This window comes from Notothenia coriiceps, unplaced genomic scaffold (assembly GCF_000735185.1).
Source record: "Notothenia coriiceps isolate Sejong01 unplaced genomic scaffold, NC01 NC01_scaffold00026424, whole genome shotgun sequence".
Lineage (NCBI taxonomy): Eukaryota > Metazoa > Chordata > Actinopteri > Perciformes > Nototheniidae > Notothenia > Notothenia coriiceps.
The window spans coordinates 2,203,736-2,217,312 of record NW_011359125.1 but is presented as its reverse complement, the minus strand read 5'-3'; the positions used below and the strand labels follow the sequence as shown (position 1 = coordinate 2,217,312).

General features: G+C 42.1%; 1 protein-coding gene across 1 annotated transcript in view; it reads left to right on the top strand.

Moving 5' to 3' along the window:
• LOC104957138 (cytoplasmic FMR1-interacting protein 2-like) overlaps positions 1-11,372 on the top strand; it is a 12,925-nt gene extending 1,553 nt beyond the window's left edge. Inside the window, exons 2-16 of the mRNA XM_010784750.1 lie at positions 1,108-1,277; positions 1,368-1,464; positions 1,547-1,623; positions 1,702-1,810; positions 1,896-2,015; positions 3,149-3,348; positions 3,439-3,526; positions 3,626-3,769; positions 3,894-3,984; positions 5,600-5,730; positions 7,939-8,011; positions 8,135-8,229; positions 8,367-8,605; positions 9,191-9,338; positions 9,727-11,372. Of these exons, the coding sequence (XP_010783052.1) occupies positions 1,108-1,277; positions 1,368-1,464; positions 1,547-1,623; positions 1,702-1,810; positions 1,896-2,015; positions 3,149-3,348; positions 3,439-3,526; positions 3,626-3,769; positions 3,894-3,984; positions 5,600-5,730; positions 7,939-8,011; positions 8,135-8,229; positions 8,367-8,605; positions 9,191-9,338; positions 9,727-9,894 (1,950 nt within the window). The 3' untranslated portion in view covers positions 9,895-11,372. The remainder of the gene's footprint in view (positions 1-1,107; positions 1,278-1,367; positions 1,465-1,546; positions 1,624-1,701; positions 1,811-1,895; positions 2,016-3,148; positions 3,349-3,438; positions 3,527-3,625; positions 3,770-3,893; positions 3,985-5,599; positions 5,731-7,938; positions 8,012-8,134; positions 8,230-8,366; positions 8,606-9,190; positions 9,339-9,726) is intronic.
• Positions 11,373-13,577: the final 2,205 nt, after the last annotated feature.

The window sequence follows — 13,577 nt, the reverse complement described above, 5'->3', positions numbered from 1 at the left end:
TCCTCACAGAGTTGGAACCCCCCCTAGTCAGTTTCTCTATAATTGTGCTTGCTCAAAGTGGCACCACATTGAAAGCATTTTACTGTAAAAATGTTCAAAAAAATCTCCCGGGGGAGCATACCCCCGGACCACCTAGAGGATGTGACGCTCCACCGCCGGGGGCAATCTTCAAGACATGTTCATACCAATACTGAATACATTTGAAGCCATTTTGACGTCTATTACGCCATGTTCAATAAGTTTCTGTTTTTGCAAGTGTATTTGTCTTTTGTAAGAGATTTTTCCATTTATTCTTTTTAGCACATAAAATGTCGGCCTAAAATCTGCAGCCTAGGGCAGCAAAAATTGTTCTAGAACCGGTCCGCTGGTTATAGGACTCCAGAGCCCTTTCTTGTGGCTGACACATAGAAACAATTGGCGGCGCGCAACGTTGCGCACACGCACACCACACCGAAATTCCAAGACAACACGCGCTCCGCGCTCACATTATGCTGGGCCACGTGACGCTTAGCAACCCGCGCTGCTATGACGCTCCATCCTAGGGGAAACACTGGACTCTTGTATAAACATATAGCAAGAACACAATTTCCATGTGTGTTTAAAATAAGTTTTATGTTTGAAAAAAAATCATGCACTCGTTCACCGGCCTTGAGTTTCAATAATTCATGAAGCAAGTATTTATTATGGCCTCTGGCGAAGAAATGGAAGTTAGTGCATCAACATACAGAGCATAATGGGCACAAGCTAAGTTCCCCAGAAACAGTGTGCTTCACAATGCCTATATAACAAGCAGAGGGTGTTAGACGTAAAACCAAAATTGAAATACGCGGTTGCAAAGCAGTGATACCGATTGTTTTGTTCAGATTAGCTAAGGCCCAGTAAGAAATGATCATATGGGCGCAATATTATCCATCATGTTATCGTTGTCACATAGCTATCATGCCTAAAACAACGTGCGTCCTGAATCGGTCTTCTAGTTAATCATACATCCTGCCACATACACTGTTACACTTGGGCCTTTGTCATCATTTGCACCTCTGTCCTTGAAAGAGTACATTCAGTATTTTCTCGACAAGCTGTAATACCTCTAGATCTTAATAATTGTCTCTCGCTGGTGCAGAGGCCCTGCAGCAGTGCTGCGACCTGTCCCAGCTGTGGTTCAGAGAGTTCTTCCTGGAGCTGACCATGGGTCGCAGGATCCAGTTCCCCATTGAGATGTCCATGCCCTGGATCCTCACCGACCACATCCTGGAGACCAAGGAGCCCTCCATGATGGAGTAAGACTAACACTTCCAGCCCAAAACTCACGTTATGTTTTTAACTCACGAAAATTGACATTATTATAACCACCCTTCTTTCTCCTCCAGATATGTGCTGTATCCTCTAGACTTGTATAACGACAGCGGCTACTACGCTCTCACTAAGTTCAAGAAGCAGTTCCTTTATGATGAAATCGAGGCTGAGGTAAGCCGCAAGATGAATACATTTCAAATACAATGCATTGATCTTTTCCTCTGTGACCTCATAGTGTTTTCTTTGCTCTTAGGTAAACCTCTGCTTCGACCAGTTTGTCTACAAGTTAGCTGATCAGATATTTGCCTACTACAAAGCAATGGCTGGAAGGTAGGAGAAGTGACTTCCTCTGTATATGCTTCTTTTTTTGTTCACTCTGTATTTTCTAAATCACGTTTGTTTCCACAGCGTCCTCTTAGATAAGCGCTTCAGAGCAGAGTGTAAAAACTATGGCGTGATCATCCCGTACCCTCCCTCAAACCGCTACGAGACGCTGCTCAAACAGAGACACGTACAGGTATGGGAGACATGAAAACTGTCCTCTGCACCTTCTTGTTGTGTGTTTTACTGTTATTCTTAACCATCCATCCTGTGTCTTGCAGCTGTTAGGCCGCTCCATTGACCTGAACCGTCTGATCACCCAGAGGATCTCGGCAGCGATGTACAAGTCCCTGGACCACGCCATCAGCCGCTTTGAGAGCGAGGACCTCACTTCCATCGTGGTAAGATCACAACAGGGACATCACTGGGGGGGATTATTAGCAGGACTATAGTGTTGAAATGCATTTTAAACAAGACATGCACATGAGCACACCGTTTTTGGGCTACTCTGACCAAACTAAATTCCAAGCATGTTATTATTTATTTTTCTTTATCCAACTTTTTCAATATTAAACACGTTATATATCCGACAAACAAACCAAATTAGTAGAAGCTGGAGGGCAGAAAGCATATACAGAGGTAGCCCTCCCGGTATCCACTTTATCCAGTTGCAGGATAAAGAAAGAATATAAATCAGTCATTTAATTTGCGCACAATTAAACAAAATTCTATATATACATACACATACATATGTACACGTATACATACACCCATTTCCGGGGTGAAAAGAAAATAATAAAGTAAAACAAACTCCATGTCCATGTTCAGATAACAAGACAGTTTAATATCTCATCCTATTTTTATATAAACTATGATAATTAAGATAATTATGATAACAGTTATTATTATTATTATTGTTGTTGTTGTTGTTGTTGTTATTATTATTGTATCCATATAATCTTTTTTTTTTTTTAGTTAAACATTTTCTTTTTGCATAATGAATGCAACAGTACGTCATTTGTAAGGGTAGCTGCAGTACACACTGAACGTTAAAAGTAAGTGGTTTGGAATGCAGCTCTTTTTGCTATGACAGGTAAATACAAGGATAGAGGAAGAATAGTTCCTCTTCTCCAATTTCTGCTTTTTAGCATGCTACTCACTTACAGGCCCTACCTGGAGTTGAATACCGTGCGGTGTAATCCCAAATATCAATAGTTCTCTAAATAGCTCTGCATTCTAAAAAAAGTTGTTGACCAGGATATAAGCATTGTCTGCATCTACAAAGAGATTGTTTTGTTACAGAATACACAAGTGTGTATAAAGTTAAAATAAGTTATCTTATTGATATATCTTTTGTCTTTTCTTTATTTGTTATTAAGGTCATTTGAAAGTATCGGAAAGTAATAAAGGGACTCTACTTTTAATATTGTGATTAGGTTACTGACCACATTGTTAACAGGTTATACATTTATAATTTACATACCCTCCCATCTCAACTTTCCATTCTCTTACTCCCCGTATCTCTCCCCTCCAGGAGCTGGAGTGGCTCCTGGAGATCAACAGACTAACCCACCGGCTCCTCTGCAAGCACCTGACTCTGGACAGCTTCGACGCCATGTTCCGCGAGGCCAACCACAACGTCTCCGCCCCCTACGGACGAATCACGCTCCACGTTTTCTGGGAGCTCAACTTCGACTTCCTCCCCAACTACTGCTACAACGGATCCACAAACCGGTAAGTTCAGTTGCAGAGATTCTTCTCCTTTTTTTTCTTTGGTAGATTTTGTTCAATCTTTTGGTTATTAACGTTGCTTCCTCTCATCAGCTTTGTACGTACAGCCATTCCCTTCACCCAGGAGCCTCAAAGAGACAAGCCAGCCAACGTGCAGCCTTACTACCTGTATGGGTCCAAGGTATGGGGCCACTGATGTTTTGAAATTGGACAGACTTTCCTTAAGACCCGTCTTCCTTCTGTTCCTAACACATCTTCTCGTCTCTCCCTCTCTTCTCAGCCTCTGAACATTGCCTACTCCCACATATACAGCTCTTACAGAAACTTTGTCGGCCCGCCCCACTTCAAGACCATCTGCCGTCTCCTTGGTTACCAAGGCATCGCTGTAGTGATGGAGGAGCTGCTCAAGATTGTCAAGAGCCTGGTATTTATCTCCATTTTCCACCGCATATGGTTCCTTCCTCAGTGTGCTTGATTCTAGCTGTGTTTTTGTCTTCCCTGTAGCCTATCTGTACCTTAACTATCTATATTGTTATGTCACTTTGCAGTTACAGGGCACCATCCTGCAGTACGTAAAAACACTGATCGAAGTCATGCCCAAGATCTGCCGCCTGCCGCGCCATGAGTACGGCTCCCCAGGTGAGTCCATAGGCCCTACTGTTCAGGCAAATACATATATGTAGGGACATATATGTAGTATTTGCAACATCAACTCCCATGTATTTGGTGGACATATCAAAAAGACGCACGCTCAATGAGACTCAAATCAGATTTATATTAATGTGCTATTGGGTTCAGTTAATTTAATTTGTGGCAACGTTCCGTACACTTCAACGCTATCCCATTCCCAATTTAACAATAGCTCTTTCCTCCTCCTTGCTAAGCACTCTAGTGTTTAGTGCTACTTCTTTGAGAGCAGTCAGGGCTTGGAAACATTACTGGAAAAAGCTATCACTTGAAGCAGCAGTTAGGTGTTTACAGCTCACAGCCAGCAGAAGAAAAATGCTGACGACATGTGAACCGCTGCATCAACAATAATCTAACAGCCAGCAGTTAGGAGTGGTGTTAACAAGCCAATGTGGGAAAATAGCAATTCTGCTGCAATGTAATCAAGTTTGGGATAGGTGGTGTCATATATTAGGAAAAAAACAAACACATAAAAGAGTTGCAAGTGATTTGTTTGTCAAAGTGCAATACAGAACCACAATAAAGGCCAGAAATGCTTTCAAATGTAGTAAATAGTGTCCTATTTAGCCATCGTGCTTCCCTTCAAAACAGTCTGTTGTCCTTAGAGGTCAGAAATGTTTGTTTAAAAAATATATTTAACAATATATGTTGAAACTTATAACCAATTCAAACCTGAAACTTCTCAATATTCATTATTAATTTCTGGACATCTCAAGAGAAAAAATGGAGACAGGAGCTTATCATTTTGGGAGTTGAAAAGAAACGGACTAAAAATTCTGTATGTTAAATGAAATGGGGATTTATTTGAAGCCTAGATTGAAAGTGTGATATAATATAATGCATGATTTTATGCTGTAATGGCAATTAATCAAACATTTGTTTTTAATGTGTTTCAAAGGACATGCTTTCTTATTCATAGGTCTGAGTGTTGGGATTTGCCTACACAGTTCACTGTATACCATTATCGGAGCTCAGGATGAACATCCGATAAAATAAAATGTGTTTTGAACTACTTACCTGTTGCTGTGTGTACAGATTAGAGGCCACTCAGATGGCATATACCTATTATGAGGAGGGCATAGTAATCTCCAGATTACTGATGTACTGTACCTGGATTACTGCGTGTCATCTATGTCAGCAGTTAATGATCCTCCATCTGCTGTGATGCTTAAAATGTGGGTCAATGACCAATGAGGTATTAGCAGCTGCCTACTGCTTGACTGCAAGAAATAAAAGGGTGATAGAAGAGAAGAGAAGATGGACCTTTATTAATCCCCCGAGGGGGAAATTCAGTTTCACACACATGCGTTTTCTATACAGGTCATACAGTACACACAGTACACACTTTTTAGAAAATGCACATACATATACAAATACACACACAGTTATATGCACACATGCACATGCAGTTGAGAGGTCAGAGCGGAGGCAGCCAGTCTAGCCGGCGCCAGTGAGCAGTTGGGGGTTAGGTGCCTTGCTGAAGGGCACTTCGGCAGATTTAGCTTTAGCAAAAATGTGGGTTTTTTTGTGTGATATCATGGTTTTAATTTCATTTCTGCCATTTCAGGTATCTTGGAGTTCTTCCACCATCAGCTCAAGGATATCATTGAGTATGCTGAGCTGAAGACAGATGTCTTCCAGAGCCTAAGGGAGGTGGGAAACGCCATCCTCTTCTGCCTTCTCATCGAGCAAGCTCTGGTACGACATTTCCTTTTGTTTTTCCCTTTAAACTATTACATTACTGTATGACGCTATTGACTCTAGCTTCCTCTTTTTTCTTTGTTGTTTTGAAATGATGATTATAACTTGCGTTGCAGTCTTTGTTGTCTGCTTATTCCACTGCTTTCCTAATCTCTACACTGTTCAAATCCCTTAGTGTAGCTTTCTGCACTGCCATGTTTTTGTGTGGGCGAATAACCTGGGTGCCTAAAACTGTCAGTCGCCCAGTCCAGGTGCCCCCAAAGTTTGTTTGATCTTTGATGTGTTTTTTAATCTCTGAATTGCAACTTTATTTTTCATTACACGCTGGCTACTCCCTCAGGTGGTAAGGATTTAGGCTTTCTCTTTGGTTCCAAAATAACCCAGACACTGAATGACTTTCTCCCTCTTTTTATCTCCTGTTGGTGTTGGCTGCTGTGTTTCTATATATTCTTTTTTTCCCACTATGTTAGTTTTGCACACATGGTTTCACCCCCAGTCAGCCATGGAAGCAAAGGGACTAAGACAGTTTTACTCTTTGATTTTATTAGAAATTAAGTGAAATGTCCCTTTTCACACAAAAACCTGAAAAAGGTATCTGAATTTGAAGCACGAAATTTGCTCAAAAGAGTCATAAATATATATAAAAAAACATTTTTGGCTGCTATATAATATAATTCTAATGTCCTTTTCTTCCATGGATGAGGTGCTGGTATATTTCTGGTTGGTTGTTGGTACAGATTTGTGCTTAACTCTTCTTCTTTTACACTCTATTGGCTCTCTTGCTGGTGCATGTCTACATACATCTACGCAACTGTCACTCTACCAACCATTTCTGTCAGGCAGCACTGATCATTGTGTGTACAGTGTTTGTCTGTATGTTAGTTTGGACTACTTGTAAGTGTGTGTGTGTGTGTGTGTGTGTGTGTGTTGCTTTTTCTACCATTTGCATGGCTCTTTTCTCATTCAGCGCCATCTAGGCTACCTGTCTGCATATAGTTTGACTCACAGCATGTTGTCTTGACTAACAATCACCACGAAAAACACCTAGATGATTAAGAATGACCTAACATAGCACAAATAGCTTGAATGTTACTAACACAGTGACATTTTACCCAGAAGGGTTAGTGTTTATTAAAGCTGGGGTAGGCAGTTCATTTTCACAAGTCAATGGGCAATAATTTAGCATTTTGTATCTTTTTTATAGTATAAATAATCAAGTGGCCTAAGGGAAAACTAAACGTCTGCACCTCTTCCTGGTTCTGTTTTCAGGCTTTAAACAATCTAGCCTGTGCCAGGAGACTGACAGATCATTTTAGAGATAACTAGACATGCATGTCCTAGATGTTGAAAACCTCATTCAAGACAGAATATCCTGCAGGAAAATATTGCTTCCTGCATTGGCAACATCTTCTTACACTGGAAAGCAACCAGACTTCAGATCAGAAACATATAGACAATATAGGCAAAGCGTTTCAGAGAAAAAGGTTTATAGTAAATTCTCCTGCTATCCGAAGCAAAAGGCCCAAGGCTCCAGTCTGCAATGGTAAGATAAGAAGGTATCTTACCAAAAGTATCTTACCAAAGGTATCTTAACAAAGGTACGTTACTAAAGGTATCTTGACAAAAGTTTGAAAAATAGCAACATTTTCTAAACATCTCTGAAACGCTTTGCCGAATGTGTAGCTAGCGACGCCTTAAATCAAAGTATGCTATCTAAAAGGGTTTTACAGTACTTCAAATTTGCAAAGAAATGATAGAATATTGCCCAATGTCTCCAAACATAAACTGCCAACCTCAACTTTAAGATGTATGGTAAATTGACGTTATGCTGCTTAACCAGATTAGATTTTGTGTGACACATTTATAATTCTGTCAGTAATTTGCCTGTCATTATAGCTTCATGATAAACACCCATTCATTCAGCCATTTTATCTTCTTCTCTGCATAAGCTAAAAATAGTGTCAATCATCAGAATTCTCCTCCAGCATGGAGCTCATGGCAGATTTCTTTACGCATCTACAATATGCTTTATAAGCTATCCTGCTAACATTTTAGGTCTAAATTAATGCATTAAGCTAGGAGTGTTGGGGGATGGGTTCTTTAAAAATCTATTTCATCCTTGTGGCTACCTGCATGGTAAAGCAAAGTGGGTGATGTTCTTTGATTTGAAATGACCCTTTTTGGTGTGTTTTTCTTAAACCTTAGTCCCAGGAAGAAGTGTGTGACCTGCTCCATGCCGCCCCCTTCCAGAACATTCTGCCCAGAGTCTACATCAAAGGTATACTAAAGGTTTAAATGCAAGGCAGATGGTGGAAAAAAAGTCCAGTTCGAACCCATTGATTTGTTTGGTTTTTTGTACAATATGTATATCTTCATACATTTTTTTTCCTGTGTTGTACAGAGGGAGAGCGTCTGGAGGTGAGGATGAAAAGGCTGGAAGCGAAGTACGCCCCTCTCCACCTTGTGCCTCTAATTGAGAGGTTGGGAACCCCACAGGTTAATATCGAGTCATTTTTTATAAGCAAACTTAAAGATGTATATATTTCTCCTTCTTTTCATATCCAACACTTGATGATACAACTTTCCTTTGACATTTTTTATTAAGAAAGTATCATGGTTGTTCTTGTTACCAGCAAATTGCCATTGCCCGTGAGGGGGACCTGCTCACCAAAGAGCGTCTGTGCTGCGGCCTCTCCATGTTCGAGGTCATCCTGACGCGCATCCGCAGCTTCCTGCAGGACGGGGTGTGGCGCGGGCCCCCCCCCACCAACGGTGTGATGCATGTCGACGAGTGTATGGAGTTCCACCGCCTGTGGAGCGCCATGCAGTTCGTCTACTGCATCCCAGTTGGCACACACGAGTTCACCGCAGAGTAAGTGGCCCCTGATCAGTGTTCAGTGTAGCAGTGCCTCTCAAAGGTGTTACTTAAAACTCTGTTTTGGTTTGTCGATACTGTATACAAATGGGTTATATTTTACTTTGACTTCATTCCTTTGTCTTTTTTTATTTTGATTTAATGCGGAATTAGTTTACTGAGTTAAAAGATATAAACAAATTATTGCAGAATTCTTTACTTAAAGCTTAGAAAAGAGTTGGCATTTTTAGACAAAGACAAATGTATTAAAGGTAAAGTGATTTTTTCGGGGCTAATGTAACGCTCTTCCTGCTCATACTCATGAAAAAGATTATAATACAAAGAAATAGGCCATCTTTGCTTCTTGCAGACTCTTCGTTCACCATCAGCAGCTGATAGAAACACTATAGCCTACTCTTGAATCAGAAGAGGGGAGATAATGACACACAGTTTAGCAGAGCTGATACATCTTCTGCAATTTTTTGACACAAAAACTGTACTAAACTGCAATTCGTGTTGCTAATACTTCTTCAGCTTGTCCAAAACGAGTTCCTCACTTTAATGCAGACGTCATTAATGAGTTATATTTTCCTTGGCTTTCAGGCAGTGCTTCGGGGACGGGCTGAACTGGGCCGGCTGTGCCATCATCGTGCTGTTGGGACAGCAGCGTCGCTTTGACCTCTTCGACTTCTGCTACCACCTGCTCAAAGTCCAAAGACAGGACGGCAAGGATGAGATCATCAAAAATGTGGTGGGTATACCTCAACGTTCCTTCTGATGTTCACTTTGAGCATCAGGAAAATAAAATGTACACAGGACATGATGGATTTTTATGTTCTTCATTTGTTTGGAGAAAACAGAGAAAAAGAGAGTTGTTAGAGCGACACAGCAGTTTTTTTGGGAAAATTTCACCTTTTTAGAAATCAATAACAAACGATAAAAACCGATATTTTTCTAAGCCATGTTTCTCTCTTTGTATTACTCATCACCCTCTGCCCCCTCTCTCTATAGCTAAACACATATCATTTAATTGATGTAACACCTCTTGCTTTCCAACCTTTCCTTCATTTTCTCCCTTAGCGTTTCATAAACACATCTCTTGATATGTTGGATTTATTCCTTTTTATTTTTCTTCACAGCCCCTGAAGAAGATGGCGGACCGCATTAGGAAGTACCAGATCCTTAACAATGAGATCTTCGCCATCCTCAACAAGTACATGAAGGCGGTGGAGACGGACAGTTCCACTGTGGAGCACGTTCGCTGTTTCCAGCCTCCTATACACCAATCCCTGGCTACCACCTGTTGAAATACACCCTTCACACATATTGAACACACACATACTTAAAACAAACATAGCTGTGATACTAATTTCTGCCTCCTCCTGATCTCCTAGGGGTATAGAATACAATCAAACAGTTCCTCTATCCAAAATGTGGCTGTCTATGAATCCTTGAAGCACTCAGAAGTGGACCAGGCCAGAGGCAGAAGTGTATACTCACACCTTTATCTTTTTTCTTATTTTACTATCTGTGTGGCTCTCACTCAGACTCATGCATGCCTTGTCTCACTCCTTCCGCTGCACACATGTGGATTGAACACAAATGCCAAAAGAGAATCTCTATCTTAAAATCGGAAGCCACTTGTTTGAAGTCCGAGCTGTTGGGACTCCTAAACGCCTTTCAGAATTGGCAATCAGGAGCAAATAAAATCGAACAAGGTTTAAGAAAAAAAAGACAAAATAATGCAACAGAAGAGCTAATTTTTCTAAGTTATATAAAGATATTTTAACATGGTGCACTTAAGTGCTACTAAAGTTACTAACCGTTCTAGCACCACTTAATAACCATAGTGTCTCCTCTATTATGGCCCAAACTTGTTTATTGTGATCAAACTCATTTGTATAATAATCTGATCTACCCTGTTTCATGGTGCACAGTGTCTATCATGATGCATTTACCTCACCTGCTTGCTTTCAAAGGTACATCGCATTCTTGATTTGCTTTTATTTATCACTCCCGCCTTCCCACCATCTGTTTTTTCTCGCTTCCTCCCAACACATTTTTATTGGGTACCAATTCCACTGTAAATTTCACTGTTGAACTAAGTGAAGTGTTGAGTGTTGTAATTGTTCTTGTTTTTAATTATTAATATTTTTTAATGTACTCATCCTCGGTATACTTGCCTCTCTGCAAGAAAATCTCATTGACTTTATTTTTTGTCTGTTGAAAAGATTTTTTATATTCTGTACATCAATACAGTGATATTATTTACAATTTTTGAAAAGACACATCTTCATCTGGGCAAATGTGTTTGTTTTTTCAAGAGTAAAAAAAAAACATTCAAGGAAGAAGATTAGAAAATACCTCCAGGTTGTATAAAGACAGTGCTAGATTAACCTGTTCTGAGTGTGAATGGATGATGTTTATCTAGCAGACCTATGACATATTCTGCACATAAAGGAAACATCTTAACAAAAATGTCAGCTATCATTAAAGGGCAGTTTCCTAATATAGTCAGTATTTACTATTGTTGGCTTTAGATTTAGCAGTGTTATCAGAATATGCAAAATGTGTCCTTATTTTTTTTTCATATGAAGGAAAACAAATGAATTATTAAGAAGAAACTATCCCTAAGCTGCCCTTTGATCTTTTTCTGCTCCGTTTTGAATGAACAAACTTTCTTTTGTAACTCCGGTGTCTTTTTATCATATTTATTCAACTCGACGTATTGTTCATTTAAAGGTTAATCTAGTAAAAATGAAGGTACCAATGTATCATCTCAAAACCTTAGCATGGCAAGTGTAATTTATTGTCATCAATGGCTTCATTTGTGACATGAGGCTTTGTTTATGATATTGTTGTACAAGTGACCATGTTTTGAAGTACAAAAAGTGGAGAAAAGAATAATAAAATGTACAACAAGGTTCCTGCGACGGATTTAAGTTATGTTGTATTTCCATGAAATAAAAAATGTTTAACTGAAAAAATGAATGGTTCTACCCTTTTAAGTGACTCTTAAACTCAGCATTCAAGTCAGCTGATATGTTGACAATTGAATACAAATGGTGTTTTTCTTTTAACACAGATCTTAAGAAATGGAACTGATTTAGTATTTTCTCCCGAGTTTCACACTCAACGAGGCAGTTATTATTACACATTTTACATTGATGGGGGAGATGCAACTTAGAAAACAATTGTGAATATAATTGTGTTCTTGGGAACACAGTCAGTAGGCTAGATGTCCGCAACTAGGGAAAAACATGCAACTTATATAAGCGAACAACTCTTTATAAAGTCTTAAAGCAGGCCTATTCAACTAGTGGCCCACGGGCCGAATCCGGCATTTTTCTGGCCCACAAGAGGTTGCCTGCAAATCGAAATGGCATAGGCCTATGTATAATAGCATAAATAAAACTAATGTCTGATCACACTAAATCCGACGATGCGGAGAAAACACAGGTTTTTCCATTCATTGCAACTGGCGTTGCAGAGGCGCCGGGCAGGAAGTGGACCGGTCAGAGCATCCGGCCCATCCCCAAAATAAACGAATTTTGCAGACCCTATCCCTCCGTAGTCTTTCAAGTAGGAGGAGAAATGCCAGCGTTCTCCTCCGGTTTACAGGCACTGTGCAAATTAATTATTGTAGTGCCGAGAGATAGGGAGTCGGAGGCGGTGCAATGGAGGTACAAAATTGCTTTAATGAGCAGCAGAAATAGAGATGTTGTTGGGTCGCAGCCCGGGACGACAAGAGAGAGAGAAAGGGCAACACATATGCCCGTGTGGAAACAACACCCTTAACTGTAGTTCCATGAGTGAATTATGACATGTTATACAGTGGTCACCACACAAGCCCCCCCAGAATTCAAACATGGCATAATCCTCGCGTCCGGGAGGAAGCACCACAGGGGCCGAAGAGAAGGGGTTGCAGGTGAGGGCCGGGCCATGGAACGGGCCGTCGTAAGGGGGCCGCAGGAGAGGGTAGGGGCCCTAACGAGGGCGAGGGCATCCCCACCGGGGGTGGGGGGCGGGCCGGAACGGGCCGTCGTAAGGGGGCCGCAGTAGGCGTCGTGGCGAATGAAGCCATCACCCGCCAGTCGGTGAAAGCCGGGTCGCTGAGCCGCGACGGTTGTGAATAACCCGGTGGTCCCCAGCAGGAAGGAGCGCTGCCCGGCCGCAGGCGAGGGCACAGCGGCGACGGGCACGAAGTCCTCGGGAGGAAGGAGCCGGGTCCCGGGGGGCAGGAGCAGTATCCCCGGGAGGAAGGAGCCGTGGACAGGGAAGAGGCCAGACAGGGTCAGACGGGGTCAGACGGGGCGCCGTCCGAAGCCGCCGTCGAGGCGAACCGTGAGCCGCGGTAAGAGGAGAGGCCAGGCAGGGTCCCGAAGCGCGCCACCCACAGGCCGATGAAGGCATGGGCGATGTCCGAAACCGCCGAGGCGAAGGGAGAGGCCAGACAGGTTCCCGAAGCACGCCACCCACGGCCCGACAAAGGCATGGGCGACGTCCGAAACTGTCGAGGCGAGACGGGGTCCAGAAGCGCGACACCCAGGCGGCGATGAAAGCGCGGGTGACGTCCAAAGCCGCCGTCCAGGTGGTGAAAAGGCGAGAGGGTCCACACGAGGCCGAACGGACATGGTTGAACCTCCTCTCAGGCACCAGAAAAAGCTCCAAAAGGATTGATAGCCGTTAGCAGCTAGCCGAGGGATATGATACATATTAACTTTCAATTTTATGCATTTCAGTTCTTCAATAACATTACTTAATTAACAGTGAGGGCTCGAGAAACAACCTTGTTTGCCGGGTGCACCGCGGTGGAGGTGGGGAGGTTCCAGCCGGGAACCTCCACTCCACTGCGGGACCCGTAGTGGGACCCCTGAGTCAGACGGTGCGTCTTGGTCACGCTTCATATCGGCCGGCCCGGGAAGGAAGAGACACGCAGAGTGGGGGAAGTCCCCTGCCCCAACGCAGCACACCCCTGAGACTGCCAAGG